Genomic DNA, 27,754 nt, shown 5'->3' with positions numbered 1-27,754 from the left:
AATTCCCCATAATCTGACCAACGAGAAACAAACATTGTAACCATGTTACTTCATCTGTTGGTACTATCTTACATTTTAGTAATCACACCATTAGTCAATGTTTATTAGACGCTTTGAGCTACTTAGTTAATAGCTTTCCATATACTATTTCACTTTATACTTGCCACAATCCTATTCAAGTAGTTGGGTGAATACTGTCATTTTGTATATAGGATAACTAGATTTTAAAAAGGTTAGGAAATGTGCCTAGGGTCACAGAGATTAGTGGTAGACCTGCATCCAGCATTCTCAATCACTATGCTATACCACCATTAATGTATACGTAGAGAGAGAATGCTGTATTGTACTCTACTCTTAGGTAATTTCCTAGATCATAAAAATTACAGATATAACATATAATTAAATTTAATATAACATTATGGACATACCATAATGTACTTAATCATTCTACTGGATCAGATTATTTTTGTTGTCGTATTCAACATGGTGTGATTCGTTCAATACATAAATAAAAAGTAGGTAAATGAAAGATTTGCTTATCTACTTCTAAATTTAAATTAAAATACATTAATTCAACTTACTCTTTTACTGAGGCAAATAACTGGCCACATACTGCAACCTAATGTGCAGCAGCAACAAAGGCAGCCACAAAGGAGCCAACGTACATTAACAGGAAGGTTCTTCTTAAGACAACTGTTAACTCTGTTGATGCTGGCTTTAAATTCTTCAGGAGCTACCTAAAGAAAAATTTTAAGAAATAACAACACTGCAATATTAATGTCAAGAAACATGTCTCATTGGCATAATTATTTTTTCTAATTTGTTACGAAAAGCCTCTACTTTTGAGGTATATAAATAGTACCTAAGTAAACGACAGACACTCACTTTTCCAGTTAACGAAGAAGGGAATTCTGATTCAAATTTGTTGCTCAGTCCAAATCTAGTTTTTAAAAAAAGAAGAGAAATATGTTATTACATGTCATTGTTGAAAAAAACCAGACCATTTAACTTAATCAAAGGTCAAGTAAATAGATGCAACTTGATATACAGAGTAACAGTGGAAGTTTGAGACACAAAAACATTGTAATCAGCAAAAATTTATGAAATGCAACAAGCAATTTTAGCAGCTGAATCAAAACTTTTGTATAAGAGGCTAAAAATACAGAAAGAAATGACTTCTTTGGGGCTCTCTTTGTAAGTCAAATATTAATGTAATGAGAAACAACACAACTGTCCAATTTTGCCAAAATTACTGAGATTCTTCCAACTAAGTAATAGAAAGCCACAACCTCTGCTATTAGTTATTTTTTACGTCAAGAGCACTTGTCAGCACTCAATAAAGCAGAAACATGGCTAAGAATGCAAGTTGATCAGTTAGCATTTTCTGAGATCACATCGCCACTGCCATTACAACCAGAGAATGCTAAAAACACCTGGACGATGTGACAGCTGCCCTGGCTAATTAAACTTTCAAGTACGAGGACACCTGCTATACGCATATACCCCCAAAGAAATAGAACTGAGGTAGTACATTTCAATATCTTTAAGCTTTTAAATGTTTGCAAAAATCATGAGATTGGACTGGGCACTTGACTATTTCTTTGTATGAGTCATTAGGAAAGAATAAAATACTCATGAGCACATTGGTAATAGCAGATTGCACCTGGAAATCAAAAGTGAGATACTTAAAAATGATAAGTTGGATCCTGAAGCCAAAATGTTTTCCACTTTTATTGATATAATTGACATATTAACACTGTGTTAGTTTAAGGTGTGCAACATGACTTGATACATGTATATATTGTGAAATGATTACCACAGTAAGTTTGGTTAACATCTATCACCTTACATAGTTACAATTATTTTCTTCCTGTGATGAGAACCCTTAAGATTCGCTGTCTTAACGACCCTTATAAATACACAATACTGCACTTCAGGTAGCTGGCACTAGTAAGAAGGATCCGCTAGGATAGTCTGTGTGAAACAGCTGGCCAGATGAGACTTCTAACTTAACCATCAGTAGAGCCAAACAGGAAAATCAAATAAGGTGAGCCATGCGAAAGCAGTAAGGAGTGGTGGAGACTGGCCAAGAGGAGGGTATACAGAACGTGTGTGTGTATGGTGTCATGGGACAGATCCAGCTGATTATGGTCCTACTAGAATGCAGGCCCAAGTCTGAAAAATTGTACGATTTGTCTTTCTTTAAGAAGAGTTGGAAAACTAGATTTCTATGTAAAATTTCCCATCTTTAAAGTACCGTGCAAGGCAAACAAAACACTTCTGTGGGTCAGGTTGTGTGGTCTGCATCATCATCTAGATTTCCCTACGTGCGAATGGTGGCCTCGGAGACCATTTTATCATTATCATAAGTAATTCATACATTATTTTATAGAAGCATTGAAATGATATCAATCTGTCTTTATAAATAACGGGTACTGTTTACAAAATAGATTACAACCCAACTACCTAAGTCCAAGCCAAAGTTCTTTTCGTACTAAACATAAACTGGCAACTATTGGTGTTGTACATAATCCTGGCATTAATGCCATTCTAAGACTGAAAGACTCTGAGTTAAATCTATTTTCTGTCTATGCAGGGCCCTCAGAACAATGTGGTTTTACTTGAAAAAGCCCCAACAGATAACTCACTTCCAACCTCAAAAGTCCTGGCATGAGGAAGAAGTCACTGTGAAGTGTTCAATGATAGCTCTCAGTGAGGCGTCTACATAATGTACTTCCTTTTCATCTATTTCCCTCAGGGAAGAGGACATTCAACAAATGTTCAGTGAGCATAAATTATAAATTTCCATCTCTTGAAGTATTATCTCCCTTGGTCTGATGGTTCTTGCTTTCAATCAGTAGCTCCCATTTCAACCATGTTTATTATTGCAATTAACCATCTCCTTCCAATTGGTCTTTGAAAATTTTTTAGAGAAGCAACCACCAGATAACTCCAAGTCCCCTAAATAGAAAAGCCTCCCTCTTTCATCCCAATCATTAAACATTTAACACAGATTCAATTATTTTAGTGAATATCTACACTTTACTGCCAGGTAATATGCTAAATTGAAGGGAACAGTCCAGCATGAGTTTAAACCCCAATTTCCTTTCTTTCTAGAGGCTGAGTATTTCCTTATTGGCTAAGTGGCTGAGTATTGATGCTTTGCCCAGGGAGCACAACCAGCTAATAAATTGTCCTGTTGTTCCTGCAGGTCAGGGCTCCTTTTAAGTCAGGCTTGTTATTCTTCCAGTAAGAACTGGTAGCTCCAAGGATATTCACTCAGTTCCTCTTCAGTCATACTTTCTGTTAGGTTTTATCTTAGGAACAGATCATAAACCTGCCTCTTCCTTCATCTCACCCCCCAAAGAATGTCCCAAGAAAAGATTACCCAGTGACATGATTAACACTATAAGGGAGTGCTTAGTTTTTCTACCAGCCATTAACTTGGTGCTGATGATTTTTCCATTCCTCTTTGCTCGTGTTTCCCATCCACAGAACAACAATACCTGGAAGGAAGGTAAAGAAAATCCTGTGCTTGAAGCCCTTGAAGTCTCCCCAGCCCAACAGGAATGAACCCCAACTGTGCTTTCTCTTTTAAAGTCTCTAAACAAGTCATTTAATATTCAAATCCAGTACTCATGATTACCAGGAGAATGAGCCATGATAATCAAGCGCCCCTTCTTCATCTTCATTTGGAAATTAGTTCTCTGCTACAGGGCAATTCAAAGGTTTGGTCAGGACCTCTTTGCTCTCTTAAATCCTTGAGGACCACAAAAAGCTTAAGTTTATGTCGTTTATATTTACCAGTATTTTGGATTAGGCATTAGAACTGAGCCTTCAAAACATTTTTAAAACTTATTCATAAAAGAACCTAGTATATGCTAATAAATATAACATTTTAATGAGACACAACTTTTTCAAAAAAAATTTTAGAGAGAAAAGTATTGTTTTACATTTTTACATCTCCTTAATATCTGACAATGGAAGACAGGTGGATTCTCACATTTCTTTGTGCATTCAAACTGTTGTGATATGCTCTTTTGGTTGATATTTAAAAGGAAACTTAGGCTTCACCAGATACGCATTTGGAAATCTGTATATATCATTCTTTGATTATATACAAAAAAAAAAAAACTCAACATGTGGTAGTTTCTTAACTGTTTTTCTGCAAAAAGGAAATTGAAACCATATCGATAAACTTTTAATACTTTGTTACATAAAATTCCGTTGATATATTTTGCCTTTTGAAGGCTTTACTTACACTTGATTTTATAACTTCAAGCATTTGTCCCTTGGAAATGGAAATATTACTAAGTTAAGTTATGCAAATACTCCAAATGTTGACACACTTCATGGTATGATGTTAGAATCATCACACTCATTAATAGAACCACTGATCTCATCAGAAAGGTCTTTTAAGTATTGGGAAGCTGTCAAGTTCACAGTGACAGATACAAGTTTTCCAAAGTTCTAATTTTCATACTGAAAGCTAGAATTTTATTACTGACAACAAATGCTATCAGTTGTTTTGAAGTGACAGTCTTGCTTTATTTAAAAAAAAAAATTTTTTTTAATGTTTATTTATTCTTGAGAGAGAGACTGAGCATGAGTGGGGGAGGGGAGAGAGAGAGAGGGAGGGAGACACAGAATCTAAAGCAGGCTCCCGGCTCTGAACTGTCAGCACAGAACCCAACGTGGGGCCTGAACTCGCGAACCTCAGGATCATGACCTGAGCCGCAGTTGGACACTTAACTGAGCCACCTAGGCACCCCCGGTCCTGCTTTATTTTAAAAAAATATTAACAAGAGGGGCACTTGTGTGGCTAATTCAGCTGAGCATCCGACTCTTGATTTTGGCTCAGGTCATGATCTCACAGTTTTGTGACTCTGAGCCCCATGTTGGGCTCTGTGCTGACAGTGCAGAGCCTGCTTGGGATTCTGTCTCTCTCTCTCTCTCTCTCTCTCTCTCTCTCTCTCTCTCTCAGCCCCATTCCCCTGCTCACTTTCTCTCAAAATAAACAAAAAAATTATAAGAGGCTGAAAGTTAACTAACCAGCATTACGTAAACAAAGAAAAAAATGATTCATTTAAAAATATTTACGCTACCATCTATACCTTAAAAACTAACATCATATTATTTTAACAGTTGTTTTTCTAGCTTTGAATGTTACTGCTAGAGATACACAATGGTTGTTAATTTTAACAGGTCTCCTGGCAATAAAAGCAGGAGAGAGGAAAATGTAAGGGAAAGTGGGGAGGGGAAAGTAGAAGGAAAGAGGGAGAGATGACATAAAAAAGAAAGTAAGCATTAACAAAGTGCTACCAACAACTGTCTCATTTACCCCTCAATACTTACTGTCAGTCCACCTGATGGAATTAAAGAAAATGTAGACGTGCTATATCGACATCTATCCCTCTTACCTAAAAGACCTTTTCCTCAATTATGGTTAAAATACTCACGGCTTCAGAACTGATAAAATATTTAAAATTTTTTCAAAGAATGGCAAATATAACAAGATAAAATATATTAAACTTAGCCTACTTTACAAGTTTACCATTACAAGTTTACAGGTCTCCAAGTCTCCAAGTACAATTGGAGAAAAGACAATTCACTCAAATCACAACCACCGAAAACCTTCTATGTAATACTTCAAGAAAACAAGGTCCTACAACAGAAGACACACAGTTTTTTTAAAAATTTCAAGAAGCAAGCATGTACAAGGCTGATTTTTACTTTTATGTAATTTGAGGTAATTTTGAAAGTTCATGTAATATACTTAGTAAAGCTTTGGAGAGACAGTAACTTTACACCTAAATCTATTTAGTTCGTTTGTTTGTTTATTTAAGCAATCTCTGCACCTCATGACCTCGACATCACGAGTTGCACGCTCTTCCAACTAAGCCAGCCAGGTGACCCCAACACTTAAATCTAAATGAAATCTTCAAATAGGTTTGTTTTCCTCCTATCCCTTCTTCAATTTCACTGTCCCCTCATTCTTACAATTCTTTTTTTGTTTGTTTCGTTTTTCATTCTTACAATTCTATAGCCATAATTCAGAGTGTGAGCCATTCTAATCTGTTACCCTGCACTGTCATGTTTATCCAATTCAGAATCTCCCTTTCCTGATAGACCACTCCTCTTCCAAACTCCTTTCAATATTTAACTCTGGTACCCCTAACCTGGATACCTTCTTCTATCTTCTCTTTAAAAATTTTTTTTTCTTCTTGAGTATAACCAAAAATCCTGTTGGAATGACACTCTTTCCTAGAAATTCTCAATTATAGCTTATTTCCTCAAAGTCCACCTTTCAGACTCCCCATCTTCCAGGTTCCAGTAATACTTGACTACATTCTCTCCTCTACAGTCCTTACCGTACCTTATTATAATTATGTTTACAAGCCTAACTCCCTACTCTGATAAATAATGAGTTGTTTATAGGTAAGTATGGTTTCTTAATTATACCCCAATGCCTGATGGTCAATAAATACTTGCTGAATAAATTAATTAATTTCCAAAACAAAAGCTGAATCTACATTCCACTAACTCTTTGTTGCAAATTTCCATACCATTTTTCTCTCTTCCTCTGATGCCCATGACTTCTGTTTCTGCCACACTGTTCTAAGTCTCAACCATCACTTTCAGCCTTCCAGGTCACCCCCTTTGTTGGAGGTCCACAAAACTACCCTCAGGTTTGATGATTTACTAGGATGACTCACATGACTCAGTACATAGTTGTACTCAAAGCAAAGGATAAAAAACAAAATCAGCACAGGGAAAAGGCACATAGGGAAAAGGCACATAGGGCAAAGTCCAGAGGAAACCAGTAACAAGCTTGCAAGAGTCTCTTCTCAGTGAAGACACAAGGATGCGTTTAATTCCTCCAGCAACTAGTTTTGACAACATGTATACAATACTGTCTACCAGGAAAGTGCATTACAGATTCACTGCCCAAGGCTTTTATCAGGAACTGATAGAATGTACCCTCTGCTTAGCATATACCAGAATTCCAGATTCCCAGAAGGAAAGCAGGTGTTCAGCATAAACCACACTGTTTGTTCAAATAGTTTAGGCTCAGTGAACCATGCCTATCAATTTTGGGAACACTGGGAACTTTCCAAAAGTTCAAGTTCCCAGACACCAGCCAAGAGCCGACAGTATAGGCAAGTATTTCTAAGGACAGCAATCTCAAGCCTACTATGTTGAATCTTTTCTGTACACCTTCCTACTCTCTAAAGACACACATCCTAACTCTCTACGGATGAAGACTGTTGTCTTTATCCCAATCACATTTACCTATGTCTTCAGTGTCTACCATCTGTCTCAACGCAGGCAAGCTTCCCAAAAGCTAAACCATCTGCTCCTGGTTGCATCTCCCCCAGTCTCCTCTGTAATCCGCTCTATTGTTCCCTCTCGTTTGGCTCCTTACACATATCCTACAAACCTGCCTATGTCTACCCAGCCTGAGAATCTGAATCCCTATTTTCTTCTCCCTCAGTGAATGACGGCATCCACCTCTTTTCTTTCCTCATCCAATGTCTTGAAAGAGTCCTTATATTCACTATCTTTATCTCGCCTTCTATCCACTATTCAAACTACTAAGATCCAGACTTTACATTTCTTTACTGATGAGACCACTCAACAGACTAGTTGAAAACAAGTCTTTTCAGCAAGTCCTCCTTCACAGAGCATGCTTTCTCCCAGCAAAAAGCTTCAGTATTACGTGGCAAATGTCTTTTTTTCTTTAACTTTGTTTATTTTGAGAGAGCGCGAATGGGGGAGGGGCAGGGGGGTGAGAGAGAATCACAAGCAGGCTCCTCAAAGTCAGCACGGAGACCAGGGCGGGGCTTAAACTCACAAACTGTGAGATTATGACCGGAACCAAAATCAAGAGCCAATGCTTAACCAACCGAGCCACCCAGGTATCCCTAGAGTGGGCAATGTCCTATTTGGCACAGGCTACAGCAAATAACTCCTTAGCAATGTCTTTGAGTTCTGCTTTGATTTTTGTTTGTTTGTTTAATTCTAGGCCAACCAAAGCAATACCGTCAGATAAAGTTTTAAGAAAATCATCTTATTTTATTAAGTGAATAAGAAAAGTCACACTTCATGTTTGTTAATATAACTGCAAAGTATCTTAAATGGTTTTGATGTGACCTAGATCACTTAATTTTGATGTTACCTTAGTTCCAGTTTCAGGGGGTTTTAAGTTTGCCAGGAAGTGGGGTCTGTTAGCAATGAAAATGAGTTATATGTTTCAGCTTAACTTGACCACATTATAAATTACTGCTTTTATTATAAATTACTTACTTTTATCCATTATGCTCCTCCAAGTTTAAAGTCTTTAAATATGGCAAAATATAATTTCCTTTATTCTAAATCAAAGGACAATTGGCTCTGGACAGTACTGAAAAGGCCAAATTTCGTCTTCTACAATGCCAATTTGATATGCTTGAAAGAAGAGCAATGGGTAGGAAGCTGAACTGCCTTCAAGCCTAATAACCTAACATCGTATTGATCCAAAAAAGCTGCAAGTAACAATAATTTCAAAAGATATGATTCAGGGTGGGTGGCATCTTAATTCAGTTATCTACAAAGACTAATATATGAATACAACAAAAAAATATTTGTCAAGAGGTCTTAAGATAGAAAATACCATGCACTGCTAATGAAACTTTAAGTCATTACAACCAGGGGCACCTGCCTGCCTCCTGTAGAGCATGCAACTCCTGATCTTGGGGTTGTGAGTTTGAGCCCAACACTGGGTATAGAGAGTACTTACAAATAAACTCTTTAAAAAAGCAAATAGGGGTGCCTGGGTGGCTGAGTTGGTTAAGCATCCAACTTCAGCTCAGGTTATGATCTCATGGTTCGTGGGTTCGAGCCCCATGTCAGGCTCTGTGCTGACAGATCAGAGCCTGGAGCTTGCTTCGGATTCTGAGTGTGTGGGTCTCTCTCTCTCTCTCTCTGCCCCTCGCCCCCCACACACTCTCTTTCTCAAAAATAAAGTAAATAAATAAATAAAATTAATTAATTAATTAATTAATTATAACCATTCTAAAAATCAATTTGGCATTACAAACATTTAAACCTTTGTCCCAGTAATTTCTTTCTCAGTACTCTAACCTAAAATATAATCTGAGGGGTGACTGGGTGGCTCAGTTGGTTGAGCATCTGACTCTTAATTTCAGTTCAGGTCATGATTCCAGAGTAATGGGATCAAGCTAAGCTAAGCCTGGAGCCTGCTGGGGATTCTCTCTCCCCCTGCACTTCTCTCCAGCTCACATGCTTGCTTGCTCTCTCTATAAAATAAAAAAATAAATAATTTAAAAAGAAAGAAAAATAATCTAATGTGGATAAAATAACAGGCATAAACAAGTTCCCTGAAACTTTATTCACAATAGAGAAAAATAAACATAATAACATTACAGGAATGTTAAGTAACTTTTAGTATCTCAATATAACAGAATATTAGACAACTATTAAAAATGAAGTTTGCAAACAACATAGGAGATACATATACAATACTATTAAGTAAAAAAATACAAAGCTGCACATACACTATGATTTTAATTGTAAAGAAAAAAAACTTCCAAAATAAACAGAAACCTTCAGAGTACAATTTGATTGTAAGAGTCAAAAACATACACATACCTTTTGACCCAGTAATTCTCCCTCTAGAAATGTATCAGAAGAAAATAATTACAGTTGGCACAAATATGTTAATAAATAATCAAGTCTTCTAGAGCGTTATTTTGGTATGAGAGTATTAAACATTTTATTTGTTGTTTCTTAAAATAAGATCTAATTTTCAGATGTACTATAGTTGCTAAATAAATACTTTAAAAGCATTTCATAATATACAATACCATTATAATTTTTTTCTATATGAATCTATTTGGTATTAACTAGGTAACTTATCATAAGTAAACATAAAAAAAACATAAAAAAAGTTTGGGTTCACTAATCAACAGTTTTTCTGAATGCATTTCAACCTTTTCTATAGTTCAAGCCTATATAATATCCAGTCTTGGGGCACCTGGCTGGCTCAGAGAATGCAACCCTTGATCTAAGGGTTGTTAGTTAGAGCCCCATACTGGGTGTAAAGATTACTTAAAAATAAAATCTTAAAAAATATATATCCGTGGCACCTGGATGGCTCAGTCAGTTAAGCATCCGACTCTTGATCTCAGGTGAGGTCTTGATCTCAGGGTCTTGAGTTCAAGCCCCATGATGGGCTCTGCGCTGGGCATGGAACCCACTTCAAAAAAAAAAAAAAAAATCCAGTCCTTTTTGCCTCCATTTTTAATTCTTCCATGTTCCTTATATCTTCTCACATTAATGTCTCTTATAATTCACTAATGCACTGTTATTTTGAGTTGAATCATGTTTTGATCTCATGACGAATTTTGTCTTTGAAATACAGAACTGCAAGAATCTGACTGCTTCATCTTGTTTTGTATTTATTTTCCTTGCTTCTCAGTTGCAGTGCTATTTTTGACAGTGAAAGTTCTCAAATACTAGAAATGTCCTACAATTACATTAACGATAATATGTCCATCTGAAAAGACACTGTGTAGCTCAAAACCACGTATACTAAAGAGAAGTCTGTTACTCTGAGTGCCTGACCAGGAGTTCCCTATGCTCTGGTGAATTAGACCATAAATGGGCATCTGATTTTAGAACCCCTACTCCCTGGCTATATAGCTAGCAGCATGTGGGACGGAGGCCCAACAAACCCGCCCAACTTAGACAACATTCACTAATTCGGTCTGATCCTCTTTCTCGAGGTGTCTATCTACACAGGAGACAATAGTTGGTAACATGAAGCTTCAACTGAAGCCAAGATACAGTAAAGCCATGAATAAGTAGAAGTAAGGAATAAGCTGAGGCCAACAGTAAGCAGATACAACAAGAGAGGGGAAAAGCTCTCTGCCAGTTCACACTGCAACAGCACAAGCTCCAACTGAAAGTAAGTCATTGTGATAGACCATCAGACCAGGGAGCAAAGGACACATGCTATTGAGAAGAATAACCTCATAGATTGTACTATATCCAAAAATATTAATATTCCAGTCTCCTTGAAGCCTGGCTGTACAGTGACAAATGCCTCCTGTCTTCCTTAGTGTCCATGCATTCTTACAATAAGTTTCCACTGCCTACGGTCCTCTGAGTGATTCTGTTCTCTGAAATCTAACAGAGTCTCATATTTCATACTTTAAGAACCCATAGTGACATTGGCATATTTTCCTAATGTCAAATGAAAAATGTAGAATACAAAAGACTTTTAAGTTTGGTCTCAATTTTTTTTAATAAAAATATTTACATACACAGAGAAAAATTTTAAAAGATAAGCCATCAAAATATTAATAGCGGTTAATCATAGGCAATTACCTTATAGGTGATATTTCACTTCTAATATTTTCAAGTTTTCTAAAATTTCTATAATAACATATATTGCTATTTTAAACTAAAAAAGAGATTCCTAGAAAGAAAAATTTAATAAGGACTAGAAACAAATACACCAAAATATTAAATGACCTTGGTCTCTTGCTGATTATAGGCAGTTTATTTTCTGCTTCACTGAGAAGTATTACTTTCCAATTTTTAACTAATCTTTGTTTTTCACTATAATTAGAAAAGAGTAAAAAAAAAAAACAAAAAGGGGCGCCTGGGTGGCGCAGTCGGTTAAGCGTCCAACTTCAGCCAGGTCACGATCTCGCGGTCCGGGAGTTCGAGCCCCGCGTCGGGCTCTGGGCTGATGGCTCGGAGCCTGGAGCCTGTTTCCGATTCTGTGTCTCCCTCTCTCTCTGCCCCTCCCCCGTTCATGCTCTGTCTCTCTCTGTCCCAAAAATAAATAAATGTTGGAAAAAAAAAAAAATTAAAAAAAAAAAAACAAAAAACAAAAAACAAAAAACAGAAGGGACGCCTGGATGGCTCAGTCACTTAAGCGTCCAGCTTCAGCTCAGGACATGATCTCACGGTTCATGAGTTCCAGCCCCACATCGGGCTCTCTGCTGTTAGCACAGAACCCATTTTGGATCCTCTGTCCACCCACCCACCCCTGCTTCTCTCCTGCTCACGCTGTCTCTTTCTCAAAAATAATAAAGTAAACATAAAAAAAAATCTGTAGCATAATGCTCCATTTAAAATCAATCAATCAGGGGCGCCTGGGTGGCGCAGTCGGTTAAGCGTCCGACTTCAGCCAGGTCACGATCTCGCGGTCCCTGAGTTCGAGCCCCACGTCAGGCTCTGGGCTGATGGCTCAGAGACTGGAGCCTGTTTCCAATTCTGTGTCTCCCTCTCTCTCTGCCCCTCCCCCGTTCATGCTCTGTTTCTCTCTGTCCCAAAAATAAATAAACGTTGAAAAAAAAAAATTAAAAAAAAAAAATAAAATCAATCAATCAATCAATCAATCAAAGGATCACTATGTCAGATGTACTAAGAAGACTGTATAGGTTGAGAGGCAAAGGAAGGAGGGAGGGGGAAAAATTAAGTGTATAGCAGAAGAGAGACGATGACAACTCACACCAGTAGTGGAGATGATAAAAAATGGTCCAATTTTGAATATGTTTTGAAGACAGAGCCAATGAATGATTTCTTGACAGCCTGGATGCAAGGAAAGAGAAAGAGGGACTTTAAGGATGTATCAAAGATGTTTTTTAATCTAAACAAATAGGATGCCAGATCTGCCATCAACTGAGAATTAAAAGACTGCAGTTGAAATTAATTTGGGGAAAAGATTATGAAATCAGTTTGGCTATTCTGGATCTTGAGACACTCAACCTGTACAAACCTAGACTCACAGAATTTTATTTTCCTATTGATATGACAAGATCTATGAACATATGAACTAGAACTTTCAAACTGAACACAGGGGGAGTTATGAGGATGGCAAGTGAAGACAACATTTATTTCCTAATGTTGAACTCTGAGTTCAACGGAATCAGTTTTTTAGCTATTTTGGAAGGTGAAGTCGTAACTATAGAGAAAATTAACAGTTTAATGCATAAAAGCCACACTTTAAATTCATCTGGCTGTCTCGATAGACATCAGAATATCAATGTGGCTCAAGGAGGAAGGGACAGAACTGAAAGTGCAGTGTTTATTTACCCAGAAGATATAGAATCCCTGGTGTTGGGAGACATATACACATGCATCTCAGAACACATCTAAAAATTTTAACTATGTGACCAAATTCTGAATATCTGGGGTTCATCCAACTCTGTAAAAGTACAATCTTTTTTTTTAAATGTTTATTTATTTTGAGAGAGAGAGAGTGTGCATGCCGGGGAGGGGAAGAAAGAGGGAGGGAGAATCCCAAGCAGGCTCTATGCTGCCAGTGCAGAGCCCAATGTGGGGCTTGAACTCATGAAGTGCAAGATCATGACCTGAGCTGAAATCAAGAGTCAGATGCTTAACCGACTGAGTCACCCAGGCGCCCCCGTGAAAGTACAATTTTACTAATAAACTTGTGAAATCAAAGACTTAATTAAATCATTTATTAATTCACTCATCACTATATAGTTCCATAATATTCTAGCATTAGAATTTTACTAATTTTCAATTATTAAGATTATATTTTCAAGTATTTATAGATGTTTACATATGTTGTTAAACAATGGCAGTTATGTAATATATATTGATTAAACTTAATGGTATTGACTTCTGATGATATAAGAATTCAATGGGGCGCCTGGGTGGCTCAGTCGGTTAAGCGGCCGACTTCGGCTCAGGTCATGATCTCGCGGTCCGTGAGTTCGAGCCCCGCATCGGGCTCTGTGCTGACAGCTCAGAGCCTGGAGTCTGTTTCAGATTCTGTGTCTCCCTCTCTCTCTGCCCCTCCCCCGTTCATGCTCTGTCTCTCTCTGTCTCAAAAATAAATAAATGTTAAAAAAAAATTTAAAAAAAAAAAAAAAAAAAGAATTCAATTAATCTAACTCAACTATCTAATTTATACATATGTTAGAATATTCTTCATGCTTACGTAAATTGTATGAGCAACACAATAATGATAAATTATGGGGGCGCCTGGGTGGCTCAGTGTGTTAAGCGTCTGGCTCTTGATTCCAGCTCAGGTCATGGCCTCATGGTTAGTGAGACTGAGCCCCCTGTAGGGCTCTGCACCGACAGCACAGAGCCTGCTTAGGATTCTCTCTCTCCATCTCTCTGCCCCTCCCCCACTCTTGCACAAGCATGCTCGCTCTCTCTCTCTCTCAAAATAAACATTTCAAAAATAATGATAAATTATGTTCATTTAAGAATACGTGGTTGAACTGGATTATAGTATAAACTACCAAAAGTATCAATTTCAAGTGACATTTACAATTGAATAGTTTAGAAAGAGCAGAAAAAGAAGGTTAGTATACAGGAATTCCTTTACTAGACTTAACCAAGGACTCCACTGTAACTACAACACAAATTCAAAGAGAAAAAAAAAAAAAGGAGCTCTTGCAGGAAGCATACACACACACACACACACACACACACACACACACACACACACACACTAAAAAACAACAACAACAGGGTTAGCTTACCCCAAAGTCCAACCAACTCTAACCTAAATAAGTTTAGGTTTACTTAGATGGTAGGACCCTACGTAAATGAGAGGCTGGAGAAGAGCTTAAGGAGAAAACGAATCATCAGCCCAGGCCTTTGTGAGAAAATTTCATCCACTGTGTACTCAATTTCACTTTAAGTGTCAAGACTTTAAAAGCACAGTCTTTTCTTCCAGTCTAATAGATCATTGTCAAACACCACACGTCTTGTCGTTGAAGGGTAAGACCTGACAAAGTTCCTCGCTTCCAAATCTATGATCTTGTGGGAAAGCCCCTCTCCACTTCCGACACAGGCTGTCCTCTTGGCACGTGAGCTGCCCTGTGGCGGCAGAACAGGAAATGCAGGTATGTCATCAAGACAGTCGCGTCTACAGTCAGGGAAGCCACAGTTCTCCGACCTCACTCTTTACAAAGCAAAACAAAAAACACAAAGCAAAATAGAAAATGAGATGGGAACGAGACAGCCAAAGCAGTTACTGCTATTTTTTCCGGCTCTCACAGGAAAGTTGCGAAATTTGATGACCTCTAGACAGAACCGTAACACTTCCTTTATCAAAAGACTATCACCACCATCATATCTCACCTACACCATTCAAAAGCCTTCTGAATGCGGTTTCAGTCTAATCCCTCTACCATCCTTTCCTGCCCCTACGGACCTCACCGACCTCATTTCAAGGCACCGTCCCCTTAAACTCCCTACATTCACCGCAGTTCACAAGTAGCTTTTCAGCATCTCAGGCCAGCCAGACTTATTCTACTGTTCTCCACACCCGGGATGCTCTTCACAAAACTCTTTCGCCCTTCCTAAATGTTACTCCTCCGGGAGCTTCTCCCTAACCACGTTATTTTCAGTCACAGCACTCTACCGGGCTCCTTCACAGCAATGTGCTCCGACATAATTTGTCTCTTAACCATAAGCTCCAGAAGGACAGAGGAACTATGTGTTTTATTCATAACTACGTACCTAGAGTCTCGCATAACACCGTAACACAAAATCTGATAAATGTTTGTTAAACTACTTATCAGGAAACTTTAGTAAGACAGCTGAGAATGGGGGCGCCTGGGTGGCTCAGTTGGTTGAGCGTCTGACTTTGGCTCAAGTGACGATCTCACTTTCCATGGGTTCGAGCCCTGCGTTGGGCTCTGTGCTGACACTCAGAGCCTGGAACCAGTGTCAGATTCTGTGTCTCCCTCTCTCTCTGCCCCTCCCTGGCTCACGCTCTGTCTCTCTCTCTCTCACACACTCTCTCAATAATAAATAAGCATTAAAAAAAAAAAAAAAAAGACAGCTGAAAATGAAGGATTAAGCAAAAAATTCTCTGATTAAACAAATATCTTAAAACTCAAGGATCTAAATCCAGCACCCAGAACCAACTACTCTTACTTTATTCATAGTTCTAATAATGTTGGTTGTCTCATTCTCAACCTACAGTTCATCCATTAGATAAAGAAGGTATAATAGAAAAGAAAAGCCCACACATGTGAAATTTAAAATAAAGTGCCATTTAGAGAAGATCCTCAGGATGCCTCACTGGCTCAGTCGGTTAAGCGTCCGACTTCGGCTCAGGTCAGATCTTGCAGTTCCTGAGTTCGAGCCCGGCCTCGGGCTCTGTGCTGACAGCTCAGAGCCTAGAGCCCCCTTCAGATTCTACCTCTCCCTCTCTCTCTGCCCCTCCCCCACTCACACTCTGTTTCTTTCTCTCTCTCTCTCTCAAAAACAAATAAACATTTAAAAACATTTTTAAAAAAGAGAAGATTCTCAAACTCCAAAATAACTCAAGAACCCCTAAGACTATGACTGTGTACCAACCTGATAATATCTGCTTTTGATTAAATGTTTCCTCAACACAATGAGATAATTCTGATTTATGGTCAGGATCTTGTTTTACTTTTATTTTTTTAATTTCTTTTATATTTATTTATTTTTTTTTTTTTTGAGAGAGAGACAGAGTGCGAGCAGGGGAGGGGCAGAGAGAGAGGGAGACACAGAATCCAAAGCAGGCTCCAGGCTGAGCTGTCAGCACAGAGCCCGATGCAGGACTCAAACTCATGAGCCTTCGAACCATGAGATCATGACCTGAGCCGAAGTCGGCCACTTAACCGACTGAGCCACCAGGATCTTGTTTTAAAGTAGGAAAGCATATGTTACCTTTTATATGGATTTCCAGGAAAATGGTAAATATTAGCCAAAAATGTGCACAAAAGCATAAATATCAAAATATGTAATAAGTAATAATTTGCTGTATTTCTCCTGTGGACACATGACATTAGATAAATTATTTATGACTCTCACACCTAATCTCTGAGGCAGACCTTACTTATCCCTTTTGCAGATGAGGAAACTAAAGTTCAAAAATGTTAACGGTTACAGTTAGGTTACAGTTAGGTTACAGTTAGGAAGTATCTGAGAATTAAAACTAGTCTGCTTAACATCAAAGACCATACTCTTTCCACATATCATCAATTGCTTCTAAATGTGTCTGATATGAGAATTACCTAAGCTCTTATTAAAAATAAAAATTCCCAGGGACACCTGGGTGGTTCAGTTGGTTAAGTGCCCAACTCTTGATTTCGGCTCAGGCTGTGATCTCAGTTTGTGGGGTTGAGCCCCGAATCAGGCTCCACGCTGACAGCACAGAGCCTACTTAGAATGGATTCTCTCCCATCTTTCTGCCCCTCCCCAGCTTGTGCGCAATCTCTCTCTCAAAATAAATAAATAAACGTTAAAAAGAAAATAAAAATTCCTAGACTCTTCTCCTTAAAGATTCCGACTGGTGGAGAACCTAAAATGTGTATTTTTCAAAATGCTCTTGGGTGCCTGGGTGGCTCAGTCAGTTTAGCGTCCGACTCTTGGTTTCGGCTCAGGTCACGATCTCACGGTCTGTGAATTCAAATCCTCCATCAGGCTCTGTGCTGGCAGCCTACATAGAGCCTGCTTGGGGTTCTCTCTCTCCCTCTCTCTACCCCTCCCCCCACCCCCAAATGAATTAATAAACCTTAAAATAAAAAATAAAATAAAATACTCTCAGTGATTCTGATAATCAGGCAAGTTGAAGAAATCCTGCATTGGGCAGGGGCACCTGGGTGGCTCAGTCAGTTAGGTGTTAGACCTTTAGCTCAAGCCATGATCTCCCAGTCTGTGAGTTCGAGCCCCGTGTCAGGCTCTGTGCTGACAGCTCTGAGCCTGGATCCTGCTTTGGATTTTGTGTCTCCCTCTCTCTCTCTCTGCCTATCCCCCACTTGAACTGTCTATGTTTCTCTCTCTCTCTCTCTCAAATAAAAAAAAAACAAGAAGGAAATCTGCATTGGGACTAAGCTAGACTACATGAATGGTGAAAGTCTGGCTTAAGATTTGATTTTATAAATGGATTCTGAAACAAATTATGAAAAGTCATAAAAAAATGTTAAACAGAAGATACTAAAGTAAGGATACTTAAAAGTATCTGTTGCTAAATGTTATATTTAAAGCCTAATTTTATTGAGAATAAAATCTTAAGTAGCTTTATAGTTTAGAAAGCTAAACCAGGCATAGATACTACAGGGAGTAAAAGATCCTGGGCCTTTAACCTATTCCTAATAAGAACTATAAACTCAGGACATCTGGATGGCTCATTCAGTTGAGCACCCAACTCTTGATTTCATCTCAGGTCATGATCCTAGAGTTGTGGGATCGAGCTTCGTATTAGGTTCCGTGCTGAGCATGAAGCCTGCTTAACATTTTCTCTCCCTCTGCCCCTCTCCCCCACTCCCACACTCTCACGATGGCACTCTCTAAAATAAATAAATAAATAAATGAAGGAATATAAACTCAATCTGGAGTTTAGGAGTAGCTCTCAAAGTAAAAATATTACTCTTTAGAGAAATATTATTATTCAAGGTAATGTTACCTAGAATAGTATTTAAGTAATTATAATTTCATAGAACTAATTTTCACCATTTAGTCCCTGTGTTGCACTTAGCTAGTCACATAAAATTTTAAGCACTAGTCAATTTCACATCTGTTAATAGGAGGAAATCCAACACTAAACTGTTTACACTGAAACACCATGTAAATTTCAAATTCAAATACAGTAAAATTTTGAAACTTCAGCTTACGGCCATCATCCTCATTTCTTCAAGAAAGTTTACCCACTGCGAAGTTTTGGTAGCTGATCCAATTAAAGTGTTTAGCATTCTTTTTCTTTGTGTTAGTTACCAAAGATATGTTCAACTCTATATTCTAAATCAAACTAATTTCCTTTGAAATAATGAGTAAGAAAAATCTCTGAGGAAAAAATATCTTACTTTAATTTTACAATTTCCTTATAATTATCAATTCAAAAAAAAAAAGGAAGCCAGTTATCATTTGAATATGATTTTATAAGAGTTCTATTGTAAAACACTGTTTGCCTTCATCAGGAGGTTCAGGAAAGAAAACAGTTACACCTTTGGCAATTCTGACAAGATCCAAAGATGTATGCAATTATCTCATTTATTTAGCAAACATTTTAGGACCCATAAAATTCCAGACACTAGATTAAATAGTGGAGAAATACAAACTAATAACCACAATTCCTGCCTTCAAACAACTTCACAGCCTTATGGAGAAAGATCAATAATGTCTTAAAAAAAAATCTCAGAACAAAAGTTTAATCTTTAAAAATGGAATATACCTGGGGCACCTGGGTGGCTCAGTCGATTAAGCATCCGACTTTGGCTCAGGTCATATCTCGCGGTTTGTGGGTTCGAGCCCCATGTCGGGCTCTGTGCTAACAGCTCAGAGCCTGGAGCGTTTCGGATTCTGTGTCTCCTCCTCTCTGTGCCCCTCCCCTGCTCATGCTCTATCTCTCTCTGTCTCTCAATATTAAATAAACATTAAAAAATATTTTTTAATAAATAAAATAAAATAAAATAAAATAAAATAAAATAAAATAAAAAAATGGAATACACCTTACATATCATGCTGGGTGGGGGAGAGAAGGTGAAAGCTATGAAGTTAAAAAACTTGTTTAACTGAAGTGATTCTATTATTTGGGAAAATCACGTTCAGATCTCCTGTTGCTAACTACAGCATCTGGTATCAGTCTTGGAACACTGATACATTTCAAGATAGACCATTTTTTATTAACTCTACCATTTGAAAGGTCAACGTGTTCTTGTGATGTCTCCTATGCAAAGATTTTATTGCACCCCAAAGTAGTTTCCAAGTTTTTTCATTTCAAGCCCCATTCTAAATCTTTCAATTTTCCACAGCATACCTGACATGAAGACAAGCAAAGAGAGTGAGTTCCACAGCCATTGGTAAAAACTGGTACTGAAGAATGAGGAATTATTTGTGGAGATGGTAGGAAGATTATACCTCAGAAGAGAGTACATGAAGATACAATAATTTAGTGAAATTAAAAGAGAATAACATTATTAGAAACAAACCTTAGCAAAATAACTTGCCTCTTTGACAGGACTTAAGTTAGAAGTCAAAGATTATATATGCCCTAGGAAAGCCCCAAGTGTGATTCTGATATGGGAGGGCATTAAATGAGACAGAAGCAAATAATGTCAGTTATAATGATAGATCAGCTAGAAAATACTGGTCCAAAAACTATTTTTAAATTCTAAGTTTTAGATTAAATCCTTTAACACTGTCATCATTGTGAAAAATCAAAGTCTTCAACAATGATCACTATATTTTGACAAATCTACTGAAGAGTAAAAAACTTTGTAATTTAAGAATATTAACCAATCTCGCCTATACCCCCTAATGAGATAATCACTTTCCCCTCATTTTCATTACATAATAAAATGAGAAAACTCTCTCTCTCTCTCTCTCTCTCTCTCTCTCTCTCTCTCTCACACACACACACACACACACACACACACACACACACACAGGAAATGTACTTTTAATGGAAGTGTGAACTCAAGTCTTAAATTCCATGCACATAAATGTTATGCAATAATAGGAACTTATTTCCCTCTTCCTTCAAATACCACCTTTCCTCAAAATATGCTTCTATATAAGATTTCTCCCTGTTGGAGCTGCCACTCTGTTCCATATTGTTACATGCAAATCTAGCAATGAAGAAAACTATTAAACGTATCCAGAAGAATGTCAAAAAAGAATACTGATCATAATGGAAGTACAAAGTATAAGTCTGATTTGCAATCGATATAAAAATATTTGTGTTAAAAAACACATTAAAACAGACTTTGTTTAGACAAATTGTTTTACATCCTTATATCCCAAAAATCTGATTATACAATTATACCCCCAAAATAACCACGACCTGCCTATGTAGGAGAAAATGGAAGGTATCTTACTTTTTCACATCACTATACTGACATGCCAGATCATGTCACATGAGAATACAGTAATTTCTAAAATAAAGTAAGAATAATACTGTAAAATGATTATTATGGTAGGGAGGAAAAAAGAGTGGAAATATTCAGATATAAAGGTCTACTCAAAAGTGAAATCTATGAAAAACAAATATGGATGAATCGGTATGTTTTGAGATTGATCAGGATTACAGACGATTCAGGTGGCACTATCATTTACTTCCAAACCTGTAAGAGAAGACTGCTCTGAAGAGCTCCTTAGTTTAAAAAAAACAGGTAGGGTGGGAGCAGCAGCAGCTTTACTACAACTGTTTTAACAACTCTTATTTATATTTAAAGGTAAGAAAAACTGAACATGCTCAACAGTTATAGTAACCCTTGAGAACCAATTTCAGGGGTGCCTGGGTAGCTCAGTCGGGTAAGCGTCCAACTTTGGTCAGGTCACGATCTCACAGCTTGTGGGTTCAAGCCCTGCATGGGGCTCTGTGCTGACAGCTCAGAGCCTGGAGCCTGCTTTGGATTCTCTTTCTCCATCTTTCTCTGCCCCTTCCCAGCTCGTGCTCGCTCTCTCTCGCTCTCTCTCTCTCAGAAATAAATAAACTTTAAAAAAAAAAATTTTTAAAAAGAGCCAATTTCAAAAACCTTATAGGCACTAAGTGGGCTACCCACGGGCATAGTATGCCAGTGAATTATGTATGACAGAGTCATGTAAAAAGTTTTGTATTACTATTACTATACTTATCTATGTCGTTACAAAACAGGTTTAGGTTTTCAATGAAGATTCTCACTAATTTTCATGCAAATACTTCACATAGTAATTTAACCTCATATACATTGTTTAGAAATGGAAAAATAGGACTAAAGTCAATCACTGTTAGGTTTGAAAATGGCAGTTCGGATTTCTTAGTACTGTGCTTTACACTTATGTTTCTCAAAGTGGAACACTTTTAAATATAGAGGGTAACTAATGAAGGTTAATATTTATTGGGCACAGTATCACACAATGTGATGATTTCCTGGCGTATACTGTCTCATTTAATCCTTAATAACCTTAAAAATTAAGGACTATAACGATCCCCATCGTAACTGAAGAGGCATAAATAATTTACCCAAGTGGCAGAGAGTAGATTTGAACCCAGAGCCTAGAACCAAGGTAATGGGGAAAAGAGGGAAAGTGACTGAGAGAGATCACAGAAACATGAACTCCAGTGCAGAAAGGCATACTGCTTACTGGGGGCATGTAGTCCCTCCTCATACTCTGGATGAGAGGTTTTCAACTCTGCCTGTACATTAAAATCACCTGTAGGACTTTCTAAACCAACATCCAGGCCTGGGACCTCACTCAGATACCAGGCCTTCAACTGGCCTGGCCCTGGGGAAAACGCAGCTTTTCTTGTTGTTCTTTTGTTTGTTTAATTTCCGCAGGTAATTTTAATGGGCAGTGAGATTGAAAACCACTAATAATCATTTCCCACCCCATTAACCTCTCTGAGTAGCCAACTACAATCAAATTTACTAATCACCTACTTAGTTCTGAGCACTTTATCTATTATATTTTCTATTTACCCAACAAAGTGCTTAGTTCTTCTTTTCCTTAAACAGAGGAAACATTATAACTCTAGCAGCGCCTTTTTAAATAGCAAAAAATTGCCTGCTTTTCTTTAACAAGAGGAATTTAGGGGGGAAAGGCAGGGAGATAGCATCAAAGAGTTTGAAAAAAAAATCCCTTCTTTATGCACACATACACTCATTAGGTTTAAAACAATGTAAAAAGAAAATAAATAAATAAATGAATGAATGAATAAATGTATGTATGTATGTAAAAATGTATGTATGTATGTATGTATGTATGTATGTATGTAAAAAGGTCCTGAGTGTCAAACTAAAAAATTAAATGGCAGGCTATGAGACTAAAAAAGTTCTGTAATACATGTTAAAGAAAGATTTAATATCCATGAAACTTCTTAATTCTGCTGGAGATGACAGTTAAAATACTAAGGAACTGTTATTGTGGTGATAAATCCCATTGTCTTCCCATGGCACTGTGACAATGATTATGCAGTGTTTTTACCCTATTAAGTCACCTGAATATAGACTAACAGGTGCTAAAGAAATCAAAGCATTACATAAGCACACCCAAACAACAATATGGCTGGTCATATCACGTAGTGAGAAATACAAGGATTTTGCTGAAAATCTTCTATAAGGAGTCTTACCTTTTCACTAAAAGTTATTCACTGCACATCCCACTCACCCCACACCAAAAACGCAACGAAAACTGTTCCAGACAGTCTCGGATCTGCTGGCCCTTTTATTTTACTAGAAGGGTGTAGTGGGGAGATTTCCGACAAGCATACAAGTTTGATCTAGGATTTGAACAAGAGATCTAAAATGAAGAATATAAATACTTCAAGTTCTACACAACTCTGGACTTCTCAGACAAACATTACAAAACTTCCTGCTTCCGGACAGCTCATTATTTGGTTCAAGTCTTCACATTCCTTTATTAGTCATGACCTTTTCACAAAGCTCTCATTCCTTATTGTTTGAATAACATCGGACGTTTAAATGTTGCAAATCAGACTTACAGGAAGGAACCCTTATCAAATGAAGAAGCCATCCCAGAGTTCATGCCCAAAGGAGGCTCTGATTACAGAGAGAACTCAGTAACCCTAGCAGAGTGTGTCCAGCACGTAGATTTCTTTTTAAAAACTGGTAGTAAACATATATCGTTCTGCAGATCTTAAATATAGGCTCATCCACACATTTTTATCATATACAATCACAGGAACCTGCATTTCCGCAGAAATTGACTCTGCAAGAAACTGGGAAGACCTGTGAGTATGTGTGAAAGGCACAGACACAACGGTGAACCACTCATTACCAATTGTCACTGGGGTCTCACATGGCCCAGATCTGGCCTCTGAGCCATATGTCACTAGGCTCAAAGGCACAGATGAGAGGAGAGAACCACAGGGTAACTGGAAGAGAAAACAAGGGGGAGGAACCTCATAAATACGTGTACTTCCACCCCGAAGCTGAAGAGGTGGCCCAAAGGGCAGACTCCAGAAAAACCTTCGCTCCTGGGATCCGTCACATCGCCCAGGCCTGTAGGGCCTGCTAAAGGGGGCGTGTGGGGGAGGAAGGGCAGTGTCTGTCCCCACTCCGGAGATCGAAACAAACGAAATTAAAGCAAGTTCTCACTTCCTGGTCGCCTACTCTTCCCGAAGGCCCCGACACAAGACGGACACCGGGGAAAGAGGGCTCCCGAGGAGTAAAGGGGGGGGGGGCCCACCCCACCCCAGCCCTGCACCTTCCCGTCCTCGCCCTCCCCTCCTCCGGGCCTTACACGGTGACGTGACCGGAGCCGCGGACCACCACTGGGTCCGGCGAGTATTTGAGCAGCTGCTCCTCCAGGGCCCGCTCCTCGTCCTCCTCCTCCTCATAGATCTCGTCGAAATCCGCCATCCTGAGCCTCCGAGGCCCCCTGCCCAAAGGGGCCTGACTCCAGGGGCCGGGGCCGCGGCCGGGAAACGGGCAGGCGAGGCGGCGGAGGCTGAGGGGAGTCGCTGCCTCGGGCTCAGAGGCCGCGGAGTTCGCTCTTGGCTGCCTCGGCTCCGGCTACAGAGGAGATGGGGTCCCGGCCGTCGCCGCCGCCGCCATTACCATCAGCAATAACAACAACACAATGTCAACATCCGCCCAAGGGCCGACACCTCCACCAGTACCGCCGCTGCCGCCGCCGCCGCAGCAGCAGCAACTCAGGCAACCACAGCAACAGCCAGAGCCACCCGCAGCGGGAGCAGCCGGCTACGGCATCGCGAGACTTCCCGGGAGTGCGGTCGGGCGCGTGGGCGCGCGGGCGCGCGCGAACGTGTGGCCTCGCGCGCTCCCAGGGCGCCTTCCTTCCTTCCTCCGCTCCCACCCGCCGACGACGCTTCGGCAGCGCGCCCCCGCCGGCGCGGTCCCGCCCTCCAGCAAGAGAGTCCTGCAAAGGGCGGCTCCGAGGGCCCGGGGCGTTGATCCCGCCTGGAGGAATGGAGCCCGGAGTGTCTGTCCAATGGAGCACTTAATCACCCAAAGTAACCTCTACCCAAAACTACTAAAAACAAAAACCCTGGTTGGAATACAAAATTTATGGTGCGCGTTTGCCAGTTTATCTAATAGCTGAATCTCGCTTTTTGTCAGTGTTTTTAGTCTTGATGGAAGCCAGAGTCTGTATTTTCCCAATTTGAGGAGCCCAACAGAAACATTGCAAATGTTTTTGTCCACTTTGATAAAAGAATTTTCAAAACATGTCCAAACTGAAACATCATGTCCCATCATCCCCTTAAATACAGGCCAATGATGCTATTTTTTTCTTACAAGAGAGCTCACTGTAGTCATGACATGAAGCAAAAAAAATTGCCACATTCTCTGGATTCCAGTTTGAAAGATGCAGTTTCCCTGCCTCAACTCCCTCATCAACCATAACCTGTTTTCTTCCCTTAAGACCTTAGGGAATCCCTTTCCCTTCCTTACAGCCCCTTCTAGAATGGAAAGGGTGGAGGAGGGAGAGGAGGGGAGGGGAGGAAGAGTTTAATGGATTCTGCTTACCTGCCTAGACCACTAATGAAGGCCTAAGGGTCACTCTGGGTGCTTAGTTTCATAGTCAAGAACCTGTCCGGCCATACAAAAAGTTCAGGGGCAGGAGTGGACTCCTGAGGGAGTCCTAGATAATGAGTATATACCACAAAGACAGGAGAGAACAGTCATACTGGATCCAGGGCTGGTGTCAGACTATTCTGCAAGTACAGTGTTCACATTCTGACATTTCCCTTTAGATGGGTCATTGTTGAACTTGAGAAAAATGCAAAGGAGGGCAATAAGGACGGCAAGAAATACCAAACATTTTCTTATTGGAAATGGTTGAAGGAAATGAGCATAGGTAGCCAAGAAAAGACAAAGGAAAACCGTAGTAGTTGTATCAGACTTGCTGTATATCTCCCCGGGGGACATTTATTCATTTACTAATTCAACAAATACATACTGAGCTCTATGTGTCAGGCACTGTGTGCGTGTGTGTGTGTGTGTGTGTGAATGAAATACAGTCCCTGCCTTCTAGTAGTTTATTTATCACTAACGTAAGCAATTATAATTGTGTCAAGTGCTCCCAGAGGAGTATACAGAGGGTACTAATGAAGCACACAGAAGGCAGCTTAGTTTGGTGGTTAGCAGTGGGCTGTGAAGCGTGACTGCCTGCCTCTGAATCTCAGCTCTGTCACTTACTATGTGACCCTGAACAGGTCACTTAACCTCTCTGTTCCTCATGTGTCAAATAAGAATAATAGTACCCACCCCCCACCCCCACAATGGCCTCCTCCGCAGATGCATGAAATGCCTAGAAGAAGGTCTGGCACACAGCAAATAAGGGCTGTCTAAGGCCCCATCCCACTAATCAGCTCTATGAGGATCAGCACAATTGCTCGCATTATGTAATGCTTTACTGTTTATAAAGCACATACATATCATTGAATATTCCCCCAAGACTCCTATGAGGTAACCAAGGAGGATGTAATTTAGTCCTTCATCTCGGAGACGCTATGTGACTTCCTCATGGCCAAATAGCTATGTAATAGTCAAACCCACGGCTTCAACCTCAGTGCGCTGGGTAGGCCAAGCTCCTGAGTTTCATTCTTAGCAGGAACCAAGAGGCCAGTGGCTGCCCTCCATTGAAGGAGCCGCTGCAAATGGGAGGGTGAAAAAAGGGAACAAGAGGAAGGAAGGTCAGCGTGTTCTAAGCGTGGCCCACACCCAGCGTGCCGTGACTGAGAATTCACCTTTCTGTGGAAACAGTGGCCGAGATAAGGGGCTGGGGCCCCAAAGTATCTAAACCATCACATAGCTGGAAACTTCCCAAGGGCAGAGGAAGTCACCCACAGCAACTCACAGCTCAGCCACAGCTCCTGCTTCAGAAAAGGAGCTGGATAAATGTTCTCTGAATGGACACATATTGCTACTAGTGCTAGTTCCAGAACAGCACGAGTTAACTAGGCTTCTGAGGACTGTGTGAATGTCACCCTTTATCTTAACACTGGTTCTGTGTGGGAGAAATGTTCTTAGTCTAAGATCTATTCAACAGAGAGATCTTTGTATCTCCCGCTGCCTCGGTGTAAGGTGGGGGGCTGTTTTATTTTTGTTCTTCCTATTTTGCTCTTCTTTTTCCTGCTCTGAAAAAAACCTGTCAGAGCTAGCAAAGGGGTGTGGGACCTGGGAACGAGGCGGAGAGGATGAGAGAAGATGAGTCCAAAGTTTCCCTAATGATCGATGACATCACAATCCCAAACTCCACCCCCAACCCTCCAGGGCCCAGTTTCCTGCCAAACTTCTTCCCCAGTTTCTCCCCGGGAACAAACTCCCCTTCTCAATATCTTTTCCCTCAGTGTTCAGTGTTCTCCAGCTCTCTACTGTACAGGCTCCTCTCCATTTGGCTTCCCTTTACATTCCTACCTCACACGCTGTCACGTTTACCTACAGACTAAATGGCTCAAAACCAAATGAGATAATGCCTCAGAGGCCTCATGAGGCAACAGACGGACATTCAGTTGCTTTTAAGGCAGATATTCCTAGATTTGAAAACTTACCAGTTCTATCACTACCTAGCCAGTGGCTTTGGGCAGCTTCAACTTCCTAAGCCTCCTTTTCTTCATTCTGAAATGGAACTCATGCCATTGAGGTTGTCAAAGATCAAATGAGGTAATGCTGTGGACTGAATTGTATCCCCCCACCTAAAATTTATATGTAGGAATCCTAACCCTCCAATGTGATGGTATTGGGGAAGTCAGGCCTCTGGAGGTAATTAGGTTTAGGTGAGGTCCCGAGAGTAGGTCCTTAGGATTTAG

General features: G+C 39.6%; 1 protein-coding gene across 2 annotated transcripts in view; it reads right to left on the bottom strand.

Moving 5' to 3' along the window:
- CHIC2 (cysteine rich hydrophobic domain 2) overlaps window positions 1-24,738 on the bottom strand; it is a 56,586-nt gene extending 31,848 nt beyond the window's left edge. The window contains exons 1-3 of one of the 2 annotated variants that reach the window (XM_047854890.1): window positions 24,223-24,738; window positions 886-940; window positions 582-737 (exon numbers count right to left, since the gene is read on the bottom strand). In XM_047854890.1, the coding sequence (XP_047710846.1) occupies window positions 582-737; window positions 886-940; window positions 24,223-24,341 (330 nt within the window). In that variant the 5' untranslated portion in view covers window positions 24,342-24,738. Of the gene's footprint in view, window positions 1-581; window positions 738-885; window positions 941-19,795; window positions 20,842-24,222 lie in introns of those variants that run through there. The other variant, XM_047854891.1, reaches the window with a different exon arrangement.
- Between the last annotated feature and the right edge of the window lie 3,016 nt (window positions 24,739-27,754).

Source organism: Prionailurus viverrinus, chromosome B1 (genome assembly GCF_022837055.1).
Source record: "Prionailurus viverrinus isolate Anna chromosome B1, UM_Priviv_1.0, whole genome shotgun sequence".
Lineage (NCBI taxonomy): Eukaryota > Metazoa > Chordata > Mammalia > Carnivora > Felidae > Prionailurus > Prionailurus viverrinus.
This window is presented reverse-complemented; position numbering and strand designations above follow the sequence as displayed.